The sequence below is a fragment of the Saccopteryx leptura genome, chromosome 6 (genome assembly GCF_036850995.1).
Source record: "Saccopteryx leptura isolate mSacLep1 chromosome 6, mSacLep1_pri_phased_curated, whole genome shotgun sequence".
NCBI lineage: Eukaryota > Metazoa > Chordata > Mammalia > Chiroptera > Emballonuridae > Saccopteryx > Saccopteryx leptura.
In genome coordinates this window covers 29,668,400-29,687,006 of record NC_089508.1, presented here as the reverse complement: position 1 = coordinate 29,687,006, position 18,607 = coordinate 29,668,400, and the positions used below count along the sequence as shown (strand labels likewise).

Below are 18,607 nucleotides of genomic sequence, written 5' to 3'. Positions count from 1 at the left end.
AGTGAGGTGTAGAGAAGGGTAGCTGCAGTGTGTCGTTGTTGTCATTTTGTGAATGCTTTTCCCAACACAGCCACAGGGAAGTCAAACAGAGCTTGTTCAGGTGGTGTACTGCAGGGCTATGGGTAGAACTGGGCTTGGGCTGGTGAGTCCGTCCTCAGCGTACTGGCTACCCGGGTGGGAGGTCAGGATTTCCACAAGCATGTGGTATTATCTTCAGTGACAGTGTCGTGGTTAACTTTGGTGACACAGAGAAGATGAATTCAGGAGGCCTGTTGTGCTGAAAACAGTCATGGTGAACTGTGCAGATGCAGAGGTTGTAGTAATTCCTGCAAAAACCGTTTTTGTGAATTAGAATGGACCCTAAGAGATAATCTTTTTCTCATTTATTGATTTTAATTTATTGTGTTTATATAGATTCAAGTGTCCCACTGAATACATCCCCCCACCCCCATGTTCCCCTCAACATCCCCCTTGTTCCCCTTCCCCCAATGCCCTTCCCCCTTCCCTCCAGGATTTGCTTTCCTGCTCTCGATAACGCTGTGTTATGTATATATAATTTCACCAATCTCCTAAGAGATAATCTTGTAAAAAACAGTTGTATGTTGTCTGAGAAGAGCAGCGAGGTGCCATGCGGTCATGTTTCTCTGTGTCGGGAAGAAACTGGACTTCTCTGTACACCCAGCAAGGGTTGTGCCCTCCTCCCCAGCCCAAGGAAGTGGTCTGCCTTAGGACCACCCAGGGAGGCCTGGCCTAGTCACAGCTTACGAGAGGGTCTGGAGGCCCACAGTGGCCCTGGGGCTTTCTCGAGCCTCTCCCTCCCTTAATACACGCTCGCTTGCACGCATGCATGCACACACATGCACACACACTCACGTACATGCGCAACATGGGGAAGCCTTTCCAGAAGCCAGACCTTGCGTGTCCTGCTATAACCCTCCTGCACATGGAGAAGAGAGGGAGAGTGCTGGGCTGCTTGCCTGGTGACTGGACATCAGCTACAGGAACACTTCCATCTTTGGGAATTTAAATTACTCTCCAGGGGAAAAAGAATATTCTGCTTTACATTTGAAATCACTGATGTTTTTCTTTAAGATCTATTGATTGTACAACATATTTTTAAATGTGTAGAAATTAGTGATAATCAAGACCGATTAGCTACCTAGACCAGGGGTCTCAAACTCGCGGCCCGCGGGCCACATGCGGCCCGCCGAACAATTTTGTGCGGCCTGCAGACTAATCCACAAAGTTCAAAATATTTTGGATAAAATTAAGTAAACCTAGGGGCCTACTTGTATTTTTCATTTCTCTAGCATCCTAGCTAGATCTTAGCTTAGTTAACAGCAGTTGTGATGCGAACTACAGTTTCTGGTCGTTTTGTGACACTGAGTAAACTGCATGTACGATTGTGCTTGTTGTACTGATTTTTTTTTTGTTTTCAACTGCAGTGAGAAAAAGTGTTGTGTAACAGTTGCCTTTTGTAGACCTAGTGCGGCCCGCCGAACGGCTGTGATCTTGCTCTGCGGCCCACATGCTGAGTTGAGTTTGAGACCCCTGTAGACCCACCCCAACAATCGTCTGCGTGCAGTTTCCCCACGAGCCTCTTGTTCAGAGTCCTGGACACTGAACGACGGTCTGACCGAGGTCTGCTTCCACTCGTGAGGATCCCTCAGTGTGGTGACAGAGTAGCAGTCTGGGATCTGCCATCAAGTGCTTGAGGAGAAAGGGGGTTTCCGTTCCTCTAGCCTGCAGGACCAACGGCTATGGAAGAACAAGATGAGCAGAGTCGTCAGGGCTGGCGGGCAGAGTTCAGTGACCTTGCACCCAGGTGTGTTTTTCTGTGGGCTGGGTGTGTTTGTGCTCTGACCACAGGGCTCTAGGCTGGTGGCTGGACCATAAGAAGTCTTGGCAGGCACGGCTTCAGGCCACATAAAGATGCCTTGGATCGTTCTCTGTGGGCCCACTTCTTTAGGATCTTTATGTTCATTTTAAGGGACAAGCACAAACACACAAGGAAAGACAGCCGAGGACAGAGCTTACACGTATGTCTGTGGCTCTGCTTGCAGTGCCTGTAGGAGTTTATGATCTCCCTGCCAGTCTCCACACCCGGAGAGAATCCGAATCCAGCCTGTTGAAGTAGCCTGTATTCTCCCAATGTATTGCTTTTCGTTTGACTCTTTGGTTTCCCATCACAGTTAGAAAATGACAAATGACGATGGTATACCAAAATGGCACAAAATAAAAGCAGGATGTAGAGATAAAAGCATAATGTAGCCCCAAACCCTGGCCAGCACTATGTACTTGTAAGTAATTGATGGGCTAGTGTGCAAATGGCATTTATTGTAGAACTCACCGTTTCTGAAAAGAGCGTTGGAGCTGGTAGAAGTCTATGGGAAAGGAAGTCGCCTGTCTGGTGTTTTCTCTCCTCCCAGCTTAGGGCAGCTGTAAAGGGGTGCAGGGTGTGGGCCTCAAAGACCATGGGAAGTAGGTGCACGTGGGCAGCCGCTCGGACCAGCGTGGCATGCTGTGTTTCGGCTTCTGCTCCTCTTGTTTTTGTTTGCATAATGAGATAGGGAGAGAATTTGTTTAGTATTTTCCAGTCTTTAAAACCCTAGCATGCCAAAAAAAGAAGAAAGAGAAGGAAAAGGAGAAGAAAGAAGAAGAAGAAAAAAGAAGAAAGAAGAAGGAGGAGGAGGAGGAGAAGAAGAAATAATAGTAATAATAATAATAATAATCACTAAAAGATTTGGTTGTTGACTTCTTTTTGTGAAATATTTGTGAATATTGGTAGAGGGTAGGACTCACCAAAGAGGTTAGAATTTGTGGTGGACTTTATGGTTCTTGTCTATCTGTATCTCTTTCTCAAAGTTTAGACTTACTTCATCAGTTGTCTTGTACTTCCGCAAAAACAAACAGACAAAACCGAGGCATTATTTGGGCATCCCCTTGCTGACCCAGGTCTTTTGGGTCCGCTCTGACCCCACCTTTCTTCTCTGCAGAACCTTCCGTGCTTCCTGCTTCCTCGTAGGTGAATGTCTTCTTCCCCAGCTCCACGGGGGCTCAGCCTGCAAGACCCACCCATCCTTTCGGTCATGGCCCCCACCATCTCCCACCCATGACTAGTGCTTCCATCAACATGACATCATGGTGGCCTCACATTCCTGTGTCCTGACTCCCGACTGTTGTGAAAGTCCTTAGTTTTTTACAAGACCCATCTTAAGTGCATTTCTTTATAAGCTTCCCCCCTCCCGGTTTTCCCAACAGGATTTGACCTTTAACCTGACTGAACCCCTCTACATTCTTTCTGTACTGCCTTCATGACGGTCACATTTTATTTGTATTTCTCTTAAAAACTAAATAGCTTTTATTGGGCTCTTGCTCTAGGTTAGGCTCTGTTCAGAATTCTTTGCGCAAGTCTGCTCAGTTAACCCACACAACAGCCCAATAAGTTGGCTGCTGTTTACCTCTTTTATTGATAAGGAGCCCGGGGATTGAGAGATGAAATACTTTGTGCAAAGCCATAGCTGGTGAGTGGGGAGCTGAGACGAGCCTCAAGGCCATCAGACTCTAGAGCCCCTCTCTCAGCCACCATGCTCTATGAAGTAAACCCACCGCTGCACACAGGAAACACACGGGAAATGCTTGCCTAGTGGGCGCATGCGTGCTAGCCCGCTGAGGGCCCAGTCACTGGCGCCACGGGCAGGGCCAGCAGCTGCACAGCTCCCATGCCTAGAAGGGTTCCTTCCAGAGTTAGTGCTCTGCTGTCACTGCCGTGAAATCTGTAATAGAGTTTGAACAAGGGGGGACCCATATTTTCATTTTACACTGAGCCTCACAGATTATGTAGCTGGTCCTACCGGCAATCCAGTTTTATACTTTGTTCTTTACAATTACCCTTAGATAACAAATTGATTGTTCTCCCGAGGCACCCATAATGTATGCCAGGCTGCGAACTTCCAACAGCTTGCCAACAGCTGTGGAGTGTGGAGCCATTTATCTCAGCGTGATGAGCGGCTGTATTTCCCTAACCGTACAAGAGACATATTCCTTGTCGTAAAAATCGACCTTGTCACAGGAGGCTCATCAGAACAGGATTTCCATGATCCCGTCTGAAGAGCTGTTATGAATCGTATGGTCAGCAAGCCCAGGGTAGCTCTGGTTCTCAAAGTACACTTTAGGAAAAGATGAAAAGACAGAGGGAAGAGTTGTTAGGATTTGAACACGACTTGGCATATACTCTGATTATAGCACGAAATAGCATTCATTACCTTGAATCATTTCAAGATTTATTTTATTTTATTTTATGCAGTTCTGGAAGAATCCCTGGTTGATATACATGGCTGAAGACAGACTTTAACTTAGTCCTGTTCCCTAGATGAATAGTGTTTTAATTGCTAAGTTGTGGTAAAATGCTGTGCTTAATTATAGACTCAAGTGTCTAATTTGTCAGTCATTGCTGCTATTTGAAACCCTCTCGGTTGTTTTTCCCATCATCCACTGTTTGCACTTGAATTACAGAGGGTCTTATCTCCTTGGACACATCTAAGCAGTGCTGTCACTTTGGAGCAGAAAGCCAGAAATAGAGGCGTAATTAAACCTCTACCACATAACTACTCAGGAAAATAATTTTGGCATCAGTTACACAGATCCTGAGAATTCCCTATTCGTAAATTGATAAGTTATAATCAGTCACAATCTGAAGAGATCGGTTTAATAGGAGTCTGTTCATGTTAACAATGTGTGCATAGTCCTGTGAATTGATTCATGGGAAAGGCGTGGTGGGGGACAGGGGTTATTTTATTAGAAATCTGGGATGTTTTTTAGCAGCTCTCTTCTTTCCTTTATCCTAGTGTGAGAAGGCTTCTGTCAGAATGAGGAAACTGATACTGATCGTGGGCCATGTCTTCTTAAATGTCCATCCCCTTCAACTCCTTGCTTTCATTGCAGCAGAATGCATTGCATGTAAATGAAAAGCTGGCGTGTTTCCCGCAGACTATGGGAGTATTGTCTGTAGGACTGATGAGCATGACTTTTTCCATCGCTGCGTTCTTTGTGCAATAGTAAAAAATAAATAAATAAAACCCTGGTGTTTTATTTCTGCAGAGGGAATTAATAGAAAGCATTTAAGAGAATGTTTAACATCAGTTACTTTAAAAACAGTTATTTCTTGGCTAAATTTATAAAAATGCAGGGAAGAAAATCTACTGAAATTAATGCTTAAAGGCTTAGAAATTTCCTTTCTGACACTGGCCAGAGCATTCTTTAAAAAGATTATTTCTTATATTCCACAGGGAGAAAAGAAAGATCTCACAGCAACTGAAAGATGTATTCATCTTAGTCCTCCTGACCTGTTTGACCCCTAACATCCAGCATCTCCTAGGCTTGTTAAGACTCAGAGAAAGCACAAAAGTCTGAGTTTATCTAAAAAGAGAAGGAAAGACTGGTGATCTTGTGCTAACTCTTCACTGGGCTCAGCAACCCCTTAAAATAGAGTGGGTGGGAGGATGGAGATTCAGGAGGTCGACCTGCTCTTCCTGTGAGAGCCGGTGTTGGGGGGTACTCTTTATTCAAGTGGCAGGACAGCAACCAGCTCAACTTCCAGGAATGATCAGCCACAGGCGTCCCTCCCCCCCCCCCCCCCCGAACAAGGTCTGTTCTCAAATAATATTTGTGTGATGGTATCAAATTCAGAGTATTTGGAAAGAATTGTAAGGCATCAGAATAAAGGATAATTCTGATTTCCCCCCTCCACCATACATGCATCTAAAGTCGTAAAAAACATTTGGGTGCCATTCCATCCGCTGCTGTATGTGTGTTCTCTGTGAACAGTCAGAAAACAAAGGCACTATTGAGTTATGTAAATGCAGAAAAGGGATGGGAATGAATGCTGGCCTTCTGGAAATGCTATTTTTTCACTTTGGGATAACTCCAGTAACCAAGTAGAATTTTCTGGTATACTTGCCAAATAAAAGAGCTTGAGGTTGAGAACGAGCATGAGATATTTTAGCTCAGCGTACGTTTTGTAGAGCAGTGTAAGAATAGCAAGCTCTAAATACAAATATAAAAGTTACATCTTGATTTTCCCTATGGAATCATGTTGTCACTTCTTCACTGAAGCATAAACATTTTCACATTTACCATAAATATAATTCATTGGCGTTACTTATTTACCCTGAAGAGAGTGAAATCGTCAGGCCCCAACCATGTTAACATTCTACTGCTGTCTCCTTTTTCCCCCATCTTTCTATAACACCTCCTCCTCTTCGCAGTGAGGAAATCAAAGCAGCTACAAACAAAACTGTATTTGAAGTTTCTCCATATTAGGTGCGTATAAAAGCCAAACTCGTAAGGCAGAAAAGAGTGTGGTCTCTTGTTACCTCTGGGTTTATGCCGTTCCTTAATCCTTACCTCATTTTCTTCTTTGTGCTCTACTCTTCTCATTTCCTCCCCCCCCCCCCCATCTCCTTCCAGTTATTCCAGATTAAATCCTGAGATCTTTTTTTTTTTAAATTAATTTATTTTTTACAGAGACAGGGAGTGAGTCAGAGAGAGGGATAGACAGGGACAGACAGACAGGAACGGAGAGATAAGAAGCATCAATCATTAGTTTTCCATTGCGCGTTGTTCATTGATTGCTTTCTCATATGTGCCTTGACCGCGGGCCTTCAGCAGACCAACTAACCCCTTGCTGGAGCCAGCGACCTTGGGTTCAAGCTGGTGGGCTTTTCCTCAAACCAGATGAGCCTGCGCTCAAGCTGGCTACCTCGGGGTCTCGAACCTGGGTCCTCTGCATCCCAGTCCAACACTTTATCCACTGCGCCACCGCCTGGTCACACTAGGAGATCTCTTAATGGACAAGAATAAAGGGATGTCCATTTTATGGTACCCAGATAAATATCTTGATCTTTTGTCAAAGCATGTTACCCCAAGTAGGGGTGAGCTGGTGTTCCAAGACCCCACTAGTCTGTGATCTCATCCTCACAGCCCCATACATATCCCTCTCTTGACCCTGGTGTCCTAGTGAGGATGCCAGCCATTCGGTTAGCCCATATTTCTCTGAATCTGTGCATCAGTATTGGTGATGATAGTTCACAGGGGCACCTTAGGAGCTCTTCCTCTTTTCCTAGCTTCTCATCACATTGCCCAAGGACCCAGCGCTCATGTCGCACTGTGTATGGGAGGCATTGCCAAAAAGCTCTCTTGGCCTTTATGTGTCAGATTGATGCTATAAGTACAGGGGTGCCTGGGCGTAATTCCATCATCCCCTTTTCTTGCATTTGAGAAAGCATATTAACTTTGAATTTGATATGATTGTTTTTAGCAAATTATTCACAACATCTTGGTACTTTATTATTAGCAACTCACTATGGTTGAGGATCCCTGGCTTAGGGCACCTGTTGTAGCTGTGGGTCCTTATCCTGAACCACCTACAGTACTTCATTCTCTACACCGCTGATGGGAATTCTCCTCCAGACACGCAGTAAGCAGCTAGAGATACACAGATAAATAAGGCTCAGTCCTGCCCTTTAAAGACAGAATCTAGGTGGGGATATAGACACACATAAAAGTAATCATCCCATAGGATGTGCTATAATGGTGCAAAGAACAGATTGCTGTGGGACTTGGGGTTCTAATTAATCTATGAATTTAGGCATATGCTGTTGGAATTAGGCCTTGGATAAAAAGCACTTTATGTGAATAGAAAGGGAAGAAGGTATTTCAGGCAGAGAGAGAAGCTGAGTAAAGATATGAATTTGGTGTGTGAGTCAGAACTGGAGCATGCTGGGTGTGACCACCGTGTAGGATGCTCAGAGGCGGGTGGAGAGCATGGAGGTTAGGATGGATGTTAGGATGGGCTCAGGCGAGATGGTCCCAGACCCGGAAGAGGGTGCCGGGCATTTGGTCTTCTCACTTGGAGGCAGAGGGAAGCTATGGAGAGGTGTTAGCAGTCAGGTGACCTGGGGTGGAGGGGGCATTGGAGGTGTGGGGTGGACAGCATGGAAGTCGGAGGACCAGTTACTAAGAAGAGAAAGCACTGTTGTACTGATCCAGGGTGGAAATGGGGGAGCTTAGAGGGCAGTCAGCAGGTTGGAGACCAGTCATCTTCTTTGTCTTTATGTTTTCCAGACAAGCACCCAGGTGCCTGACCACACAGTTTGTGTTCAGTACATAGTTGAACTTAAATTAGAACAGTTGACTATGGAAGATGAGGGAAGTGGGAGAGGGATGTCAAAATATTTAGCTGGGAATAACAAATATAATAGGGACAGTTTGGGGGCATGAGGGGTGGGAATTAATCAGATTTTAAGAGGTTTGATTGGAATTGCTGGTGAGGGTGGCCCATAGAGATACCTAGGAGACAGCTGGACACAACAGGTTTGTCACAGAGAGCTGGTTCTCAAGTCAGCTCTGCCCTTTCGGGCTAGGTGGATTTGGGAGTCATACTGTAGCTATCTATCCTTATTCTTTGTTTATTAGAAAATCTCATTGTGATTCTGTTATGCCTTCCATCTACTTCCTGTGTCTGAAACCCCATCCTGGACTGCTGTAGAAAAGTCTATAGGTTCACTGTGGGAACCTGCCGTGTTGCAGTGAATCGGGTTCTGTCCCCAAGGCTTCAGAACTCTGGTTGGAGTATAAGCTACCCTTATGTGTAAAACTGTCTGACTGTGCCGACCCCTTGCCAACTGTCCAATTACTAAGAAGAGAAAGCCCAGCCTTCTCTGGAGCACAGCAGTAGTGCAGCACCGAGCACAGCGGATGTAGAAACAAGAGGCCTGGCTTATTGAACGGATGACTTCGATTCCACTTCCTCAGCTATGAAAGGGAAATGGCCTGCCTTGCGACAGGAGTCAAATGCTTTGTGCCAGCTTCCAGTTCTGGAATAAAAAATCATTGTTATTAAGGTGTAGCTCACCCTGGTCATAGGTGTTAGCATCGCATTGCTATTCCAGTGGTTGCCTCATTGCCTACTCAAGTAGAGGCGGTAGAGGGAAAAATACATCCGTCCTGACTACAAAGCTCCGGTTTCTGTTGTAGGAGCCAGTCAGCAGGGTTTAGGAGGAGCCATAGCTTTAGAGATAGATAGGTTAGGTGGCTATGTGGAGCACACCAAAATTCCTTAATTCCACTTAAATGCAACAACTTCAGTTCTAGGCATTTTTTTTTTCATGAAGGTTTTTATACGGTGATGCGATTATCAACCAGATTCATAAATACTAAATAACAAAATCTGGATATTCATTCCAGACTCTGAGTAATAAAATTAGGAAACAAAGAAGCGTACAATGCACCGGGCTCTCTGGGTCATACACTGGGAGGACAGTGTGAAACGTGGGATTAATGGCTGCGGTGTCACTGGGGCTCGGTTATGTTCCACACTGCCGTGCGAGGGAACTGCATGTGCACTTCCGCCCACTGAATTCTGGCAGCTTTTAGAAACATACATTTATTTTCCCCACTGTTATTTTTTGACAACCCCCCCTGCCCCCACCCCCTTCAAGGCAGTCTTCCAGCTGTTCCCTGAGGGAGTAGTTTTATGGGGAAGTGTCTATTGTAGGCATCCAGCTGGCTTCATTTTTACTATCTCCGTGAAGTCGCTGCCTTTGTCACATTTATTCGATATTATCCATCATGCCTGCCTTGGGACTTTCCCCTTTGAATTGTTGACTTTATATTTTTGGTTTGTTCATGCAGCCTGTCTCCTGGTTCGGACATCTATGTGACGATCTCATCCATGGCGTTAGCAAGATCCCAGCAGTGTCGTAACTCCCCCAGCAACCTGTCTTCGTCCAGCGAGACTGGCTCTGGTGGGGGCACGTACAGGCAGAAATCCATGCCTGAAGGGTAGGTGTGCTGTTCGCCCTGTTGGAAATGGTCCCAGTTGACATTACTGTCTTTCCTCTATAGTTCAGATGTGTAAAATGATTTCTATTCAGGCAACCTCGATCAATTTACAAAGTAAGAAAAGGGAAAATGAGGTGAATATTTCAGACAGAAAAATGTTTTAATGGCTGGTTCAAAACACTTCTTAGGATGTACATCATTTTCTAGTCTCAGGACTCCATGACCGAGAAATCAAATTACACCTGTTTCTCCATGATCTATGTTGTCTATTTTCATAGTACAGGTTTTGTTACTTCGTAGAATGTCCTCCAGAGTGAACTCAGCAGTGTACTGCTTGCACTGGTTGGAGTTTGTTTTGCTGTTAAAGTAGGGGAAATGATCATCATATCCAAAGCTTAAAATTATTTCTTCACATTTTAAAAAGTCTTCTGTGATTTCAGCCTTTGGGTTGGTTTTTGTTTGTTTTTCATGTTTTTTTTTTTAAAACACTGAACACACAAAAAGCAACTATTTGCTTCTGACAAGACTCAAAAGTGAAAAGCTAAATATGCACATGATTTTTAGGGGTTATTAAAAAGGCGAAAATTGATATGTCTGAAGATGGAAGGTAATTAGCAACAGAACATGGCGTGGTACACATAAGCTTTAGCCTTTGCCCAGAGAGAAAGTAAAGGGACCCTCAATGACTTCCTGCTGGGGCATCTCTCTGGGAAAACTTGTCAAAGACTCTAATCCACTTGAAGATCAAATGAAAGGGATTTATAAGAACTGATGTTTCTATTCTGTGTTCTCCCCAAATACATATTTTAACAAATGCACACGATTTATTTTCTTGAGATTTTATCATGTTATAAAATAATGGTGCTTATTACTAAGAATACCTTTGTAGAGGGTATATTTTTTTTACCCTGTAGTGTTTTGTCAGCTATTGTTAGTGGTTTGTCAGCTATAGTGGTTTATACAGCTATTAAATTTGATTTCTTTGTTGTTGCAAAAAGTTTATGTTAGCAGAAAGAAGGTAATAAAACCACTATAAAACATGCTCTCTGCCCACCACCCATCCTTGGTATCTATCTCCCCTAGGAGTCCCTTGGTAGCATATCTAAAATGTACATGTCTTATTTTAATTACTTCAGTGACAGAAAAAAAAATTCTTATTCATGAGTTCCTATAAAAGGTTTTATGAGTTAAATATTATTATATCATACCACAAGCCCAGCTAATTAGTTCTTGTTTTAATTAGCAGATTTTAAATGGCCTGGGCAGACTTCAAAAATAAGAATTCACTGCAACTTCAATGTTAGTACAGCAACAAAATACAATAAAATATAAATGAGCTAGCAACAATAACAAAAATAGCATTGTTTTCTTCCGGCTATGATATACTTTTAATGTATCTCAAAAATGTAAATGGAAACATGAATGTTTTTGAATTTTATGTTAGAAACACGGTGCCGGTGCCCACACTGCACAGTTTTTTTAATGAAGTGGTAACTCTTCTCCTTGATCGTGCTGAGGGTTTTTCTGTTGTGTGTGAGCTTCCCCAGGAACTGTTTGCCACACTGCATAGCATCCTCCTTCATGCAGATGGAATTTTACAGGATGATGATCCTGAGGAGGAGGAAGAAGCTTTCCTCTACCCTTCAAGGTTCTTTTGCTGGTTTAGTAATTTAATCTACACGAGACAGGTGAACAAGAGAAAATAATCAAATTTAACTACACATGTAATTATGGGAACCCCACACACATGGGAGGTTCAGAGACATAAGGGAGAGTGAGGTATATATGACATTCTCAGCGAAGGTAAGGCACCTTGGCGTTTCAGAAGGAGGAAGGTCGCTCACAGGACAGTAAGAGCAGATGTTCAGTATTAGCAGTTTGCCCCACCTTATACATAGGTTATAGAAAGTTGTCAGTGATAATCTCTTATGGGCAAAGGCCCTAATTTAAGTTTTTCTAGATGGTTAAAGAGGGGACTGAAGTTTCTCTTGGGCCCAAAGGGTCTCAGTTGTCTTTAGCTCAAAAATAATCCACATCACAGAGTCACATCTTGGGGTGACTCACTCTGATCCCAGGCATGTTTGCCTATGTCAGGGATACAAGAGGAATTGGTTCACTGTCTAACTCACATGTGTTGCTCGTGGGCCAAGTTTAATCCTCAAGTTGCCCATACCAAGAGGAAAATGATGCATCTGCTCTACAACTCGGCCCAGTAAAGATGAGTAGGTACAAGCTGACAGTTAAACAGGAGTGTATGTAGTCTGCTACCAAATCAGTGTCAAACTTTTAAAGAGCTTCAAAGCATGAGGTCATAACAGTAGGTCAGTATGCAGTCACTGTCCACAAATGTAGTGTGCTCCTTTGCTGTCCTCTTTCTGATTCAGTGGGCTCAGTGCCTGCCCACTCCCAGGCGTGAGGGTACTGAAACCATCCAGGGCAGGTGAGAGGCGAAATTTAATAGGGTGGTTAATCACGCCTGCTCCACTTGATGGGGGGGTGGGCACCTGCACAAGGTAGAGTGGGAATGAGAGGTAGTTAAAGAACAACTCTGTTGAAAAGACAGAGGGTCTGTTCTGCCACCCTTGGAGATTTATTTTAGGGCCACACTTTGAGGACTGGTGACAGAACAGGAATGTCCAGAGGGGAGTGAGGGAGGGACTGGGTAAATGAGGAATTCGGAGACCAAGGTGTGAGAAACATAACTCAGGGGTACACCATGAAGAGAATTGTGGAGGCGAGGAGGCACTCTTAGAGGAAGGATTAAACTCGTCTGTGAGGGCATTTCAATAAATGAAAGAGAGTGGCCGTTTCCGGCTGCCTCTGAGGGGGCTGTTTCCAAGCGTCAGCCTGCTCAGCTCAGCAGTGGACTGGCCCCTGCGGGAGAGGCTTCCTGTCCCTGGGAGTGTTTCCAGCGTTACTTAACGCCGGAATGGTTACTTAACGCCGGCACATCCTAACAGTGAGTGACTCTTAAACTGAAGTGTTCCTCGGAACAAAGGTACGAGGAAGCTCTTCCTGGTTCGGGCTTCGGCTGAGCTCGCAGGAACAGGGTCTCTGTGCCCCTGGTACACTGACACAACAAGTGAGAGTGTGGGAAGACCGAAAGGAAAAGTCCTCACACATAAAAACGGCATGAAAATACTTTTCAAGGCAAAATTTAAAGACAGCTTTTCTATATAATTCGTTTAAAATCAGACAGCTAGAAAGACATTTGAAAAATTGTCTTTAGTTTCCGCTGCTCCTCCAAAATAAAGCAAAATTAGAATCCAAGTCTAATATTATTTTCTGTGCCTTTTTGGAAGCATCTTAATTTAGTGCAAATTTAGAGTCAAGTCACAGGGCAATTTCAAGGGTAACCACTGTTCTAAAGTAAGCAAGGACCCTACTTAGGAAGGAGAGGGCAGAGATCATAATCAGTGAACCCCTCCCCCGTTCTTGTGTGTAAATGCACAGTAATGAGGTTTTAATAAATCAAGGTTTTTGTTTTTAATAATGGAGGTAACTTTGTTTAGTGAGGCTTTAGACTGAGATTGTAAATTATTGTCGTTTATGCAAAAGCAACTAGGGAGGTGGTATAGGAGGAGTTTTACAGAAACATGTTACAGCCTTCTCCGCTTTGCAAATGCTCTCTTATATAGATTCTTCTCCTTGGGTTCATATAACAGAGCTGCCATTTTCCAAAAAAAGAAAGGGAGATGGAACTCCAGTGACTTGGAGTAGCGGAGCTGGAACTTGGCTCCAGGCCTTTCTCCCAGTCTCTGCCCCTTCCAACACCACGCGGTGTTTCTCCCATGCATTCACCAATTTGTAGTAAAGAAGACATCTGTCACGTGCATTGATCAAGTCAGGCCCTGTTTATTCTTTTATTATATAGATCACTTATGAGCTCATTAGTAACCATACACAAGTTTGTCAACTCCACATGAATATTTGAATTTTATACTCTGGCCCTTTTTCCCGGGCTCAGCCAGGACTTACTCTGCTGATATACTATTCAAGGCACAGGCATTAATTAAGCATATATTGTATTATTATTCTACACAGGGAAAAATAAACTGGCTCATTAAATAGCTAAATATTCTTTCCAGAAATAGACATTTGCCTTTATATATGCCAGTTTACCTACCTCTAAGTTGCCCTTCCCCAAGGCAGTTTAAAATGTATACATTTTGAAAGTGGTCTCTATGTTATGTAAATAAAAGCAATTTTTGTCTTTCAGACCTTAGAGTGCTCAGAGAATACTTGTTCTGAGAATGAATGACTTAGCAGATTTAGTGATTTAGCAGATTACTGAGTTAAGAGAGACCCCTGAAATGTACCAAATTGGAAGATGCACACAGAACATTAGGATGCCGAAATTTTTCCTTTGGCTGCAAGTGGCAGTCTGAGGTTGGCCAGACAAGGGCTAGAAGCTTTTGGTTTCTTACTCTATTATCTTAGGTTAGCTCAGTCCTAATGGCTCCCGGCCTTGTTTACACTTACAGGCTTAGCCTACATACCTGTCTGAACAGCGTGGTGTATTTTGACTACAGCAAACATAGTTCCGGCACCCATGTTCACATGCGTAAGGATGAGTACACAAGTACGGACCTGCAAGCAGAACTAGTAGTACCTGTCCTTAGAGTGCAGTTCACTACGCCCGGGACGGCCTTCCCTTTCCGAGTGAGGCTGCTGATGTCGCTCTTGCCTTTGTTGGGGGGAAATCACCACAGGTTTGGAGTGAGCCGCAGATCCCCAGCCTCCATCGATAGGCAGAACACCCACTCAGATCTTGGTGGCAGCGGAAAATCCACACCCAGTTGGCAAAGGAGTGAGGACAGCATTGCCGACCAGATGGGTGAGTAACTGAATTTCTACCCAAAGCAAGTTGCTTTTATACCAAGGTGACTTTGGCTACCTCTTGATGATGTCATCAAAGCATTCTGTTCTATAATAAATATAGCCCTGTTTAATACATGTGAATGAGAACTAGGTTTTGGTTAGATTATGTGTGAAGGAAAACAGCCAATAAGATCTAGAAGTCAAAGAATTCTAGGGGACCCCAATCTAAAAATAGAAATAACATAGGAATTATTTTCAGGACTGAAATTAAAATACCAGACTGCCAAACCACATGTGTCCCAAGTCTCTCCCTCTCCCCTTGTTTGTCTGTTTCTGCCTTTTACCAGTACCCTGAGAGATTTGTTATGCTTACTAAGTTTATTAAGAGAAAAAACAACTGTGTACAAAGTGGGAAAGAGATACAGTTGTTGCTTAGTCACATATCTAGCGTGGTTAGGATCTCTTTCCTCCCTATATGCCCCCCGCCCCCACTCTGCTATTAAGCTGTCAGCTAAGGACAGGTCTCAGCCCGGGGGAAACAGCCACCATGTGGGAAGGATGTGCATTAGTGAGCCTTGGATTTCTGGTGCATAGCCCTTTCTGTCTTTGTATATATGCAGTTTGCTACAATGCCACCATAACACTAGTTGATGCAATAAAATTTGCCATGAAATGTGATTAAATTTCAACACTAGTAGCTTCAGAAATTTAGTGTCCACAAAGCTGCTTCATCAGGGTCTTGATGTTAGATATTTTATTTATTTTTTTCCTTTATCTTTTGTAGCATTACCATTAGTGTGGGATTAAAAAGAAGTAAATTTCAGGCCTGAAAAAATATATACTTTTTAAGACAAAGGCCCATCTTTTTGTCCTCTCGGCAAATGCATGGTCTCCTTCTGTTTTAATGATGTGCCCGTGCGAAGGTACTAGCCACGAACATAGAAGGGAGTGGAGAGGTGCTGAGCTAAGACGTGCCTGAAGGAAGAGAAATGTAATCCCCAGGTTCTGAAGACAGGCTTTGTTCCAGTAACTTCAGTGAGATGTGCCTTGTTATTGAAGCCATCTGTCATCCCCACTCTCGTCCCACCCACCCACCCACAACACAGAGAACCTGAGCATATTCTGATCTGCTGCACTGCTCTTGACGTTTTTAATCCCATATGTTTTGATACTGTTGAGATGGTAACAACACATGTGCAAAGGATCCCTTCATCAGGACTGTAGCGGTTTTTTTGGCTTCTAGTGCAGGCTTTGAACAAAGCTACCAGCAAGCCCTTTGTGTAGTGTTTGTTCAGTGTCATACTTCCTGCCCATGTGAAGTCACGTGAGGGATGAAAAGGTATCTTGGGACTGGAAGGGGTAATTATAAGGTTCGTCCTAGACCGTATTCAACCTTTCACATAAACCGCCCCCTGGTTTTTCCCTTTGCATCCCCTTTAGTTTCGTGGCATCCCGCTTTTATAGCTAAGACTCTGAAATTAATATGGGAGAATCCTTTTAACACATTGTTTATCTTTTTAGTAAGATATATATAGAGAGGTGGGTTTTGGGGGGAGGTTTTGGGGTTTTTTTTTGCAAGATACTCCTGGTGCTGGCCAGAGAAGGCTTTTCACCAACCTTTCTATCCAAAATCTAAGGCTTGGCATAAAATGTTACAATAAAATAGATTTGTATAAGTCTTTAAGTTCCAGTAGAATAACCCAGCCTTTTCTAATTGGCACAGCAGAAGGAATCTCTGGGGCTTAGTTGGTATAAGACATGCTGGGGAGAAATCGATAAAAATAATTATGTTCTCATTACTCAGTTCACTGTATCGAGTATAAAAGTCTGACCTTTGTGCACCCGGTTTGTATGAACAGAATTCTCTAACGACTCTCAGGTCACTCATTGAGAATGTTGTAGAGAGTGTTCCTTGTTAGCTAGACTCCCCTGCCTCCGTACATCAGTGTTATCAACTGGGTGCCCCTGTGGGGGTGAGGAGTTGAGTGCGTAATTGACTCACTGATCTCAGTGGATGTTCATTTTTCTGCCTCTCTGCATTTGGAGATGGTTGAGGCTCAGAGTAAAAGAGCATGTTGCCCAGTCCATTACGTGGTAGGAATGGTGTGGCAGAAGCCTAGGGTCGCTGCTGCCAGCCAGAGGTGTGTTAAAGAAGTGAAGTTGCTTGCCTTTCACCTTTGGAACCCCATCATGAACACCACGTGGAAGCCAAAAGGAAGCAATTGTTTTAAGTAAACTAGTTGCTGTGTGTCTTTTCTGTTGTGCTTAGCTTACAGTTATAGAGGACCTCAGGATTTCAATTCTTTTTTCCTCGAGCAGCATGAATATACAGGTAAAATATTTCCAAAGTGTCATGGTAAGTAACACATGATTGCATCCGTGCCTGTCTAGGTAACGTAGATCAAGCTTAGGTTAGCTACACTTTGCAATGAATGAATTTCATAAATTCAGTCCTTGTATTTTAGACTTTCTCCCCAAACTATAAAAGTTGATTCCTAACTTAGCCGCATTGTTCATGGCCTTTGGTTTGGTGGTACTTGGCTCTGCTAATGTGTATGACGTGACACATGGTCACTAGCTGCAAGCTTTACCCATCAGCCACTTAGTTTCTGACGTGCTGCCTATTGTGTAAATTCTCAACAAGCTCATTGCTGAAATTCAGAGTTTGCTGATCAGTGAACTAAGAGATGCAGTGGCAAGCTGTCTTTATTTGTCAACATGTGCTTGGATCTGCTTGGTGCCTGCACCATAATGTCCTGTGCTGTATTCCAGAGCCAACGTGCCATCTCCCCGCAGTGTCCAAGGTGCTGCCAGCTTTCCGGGAGAGCCCCAGCGGGAGGCTGATGCGGCAGGATCCGGTGGTTCATCTGTCTCCGAACAAGCAAGGCCATGTAAGTTCGCCATAAAAGGATAAGAAGGATAGCTTCCCAGTAATGACCTTCCTTACAGTGTGAGAATGGTACAGGTCTGCTCTGCTCTTTTTTCCACATGGTCAAAGAGGAAGTCATCCTAGCAGAAGGTGGGTGTTTGCTCTCCTGGTCCTGGAGTTTCTGCTGCCAGTGGCCGTAAGGTTGCTGTGAGATAAATTGGAATTCCTCTTTGGTATGCACCTGCTTCCCCCACTGTCTGGATGGAAGGCTGTGTGATCCAATCACAAAGAATCCTGGAACGTTAGAGACAGAAATGGGTTAGAGAACGGTATTATTTGCTTACACAGTTACAAGCATGAGATATGGTTGGAGCATCCGTCAAATGGAGAAACAACTGCCTGACAATCCACCTCCCCTACTGCTTCTCTTATCTTCCATAGCTGCACACAGTTTTGTCCTTTTACTGTAGTTCGACACAATTCCTTCTCACTTACAGGTGGAATCAGGAATAGGAGGTTATCACTTCCTTCCCCTTTAAACGCAGTTGATTTCTTTGGTCTGTCTGTTCACTGGAATGTCCTGTTTATATTTATGTCATTCTGTCAGACAAGGAAATACTGTATTTTGTATTCACTAATTTATAAAGTGCCTAGAGAGGTTTTAACGACAGGGCTCTGATAAGTTTTGAGTGAAATGAATATTGAAGCTAAAAGCAGGAGAGGAGAAGGAGAACCCGTCTTGTGCTGGCACGCTGCACGGGCTGTGCCGGAGCTTGGTGATGGTACATGATGCTGTCACGCTTCTACTGCTAGTAAATGACGGATTGCCCCGTCAGTCTGTCCATTTCCCACCTTCACTAATAATTTTTATATTGATAACATGATAAAATTATATTTTGTATAGGTTGGATTAGAGAAAATAGATTCTTAAACTTGATTTCACCTGTTTCTTTTTACTTTTTAAAAATTGGCCACTAGAATATTTAAAATTACAGATGTGGTTCAGGTAATATTTCTGCAGAAATCTGTTATATACTTGACGCTCTCAGCACACCTCAATTCAGACTGGTCACA

The 18,607-nt window shown here is 43.7% G+C and overlaps 1 protein-coding gene across 8 annotated transcripts in view; it reads left to right on the top strand.

Annotated features, from left to right (window-relative positions):
- The window catches only part of SIPA1L1 (signal induced proliferation associated 1 like 1), a 372,985-nt gene that overhangs the window by 311,721 nt on the left and 42,657 nt on the right, over positions 1 to 18,607 (top strand). For 6 of the 8 annotated variants that reach the window (XM_066344440.1, XM_066344435.1, XM_066344437.1 and 3 more), the window contains 3 exons: positions 9,694 to 9,843; positions 14,556 to 14,680; positions 17,437 to 17,555. In XM_066344440.1, the coding sequence (XP_066200537.1) occupies positions 9,694 to 9,843; positions 14,556 to 14,680; positions 17,437 to 17,555 (394 nt within the window). Of the gene's footprint in view, positions 1 to 9,693; positions 9,844 to 14,555; positions 14,681 to 16,933; positions 16,997 to 17,436; positions 17,556 to 18,607 lie in introns of all 8 variants that reach the window. The other 2 variants (XM_066344443.1, XM_066344442.1) reach the window with 2 other exon arrangements.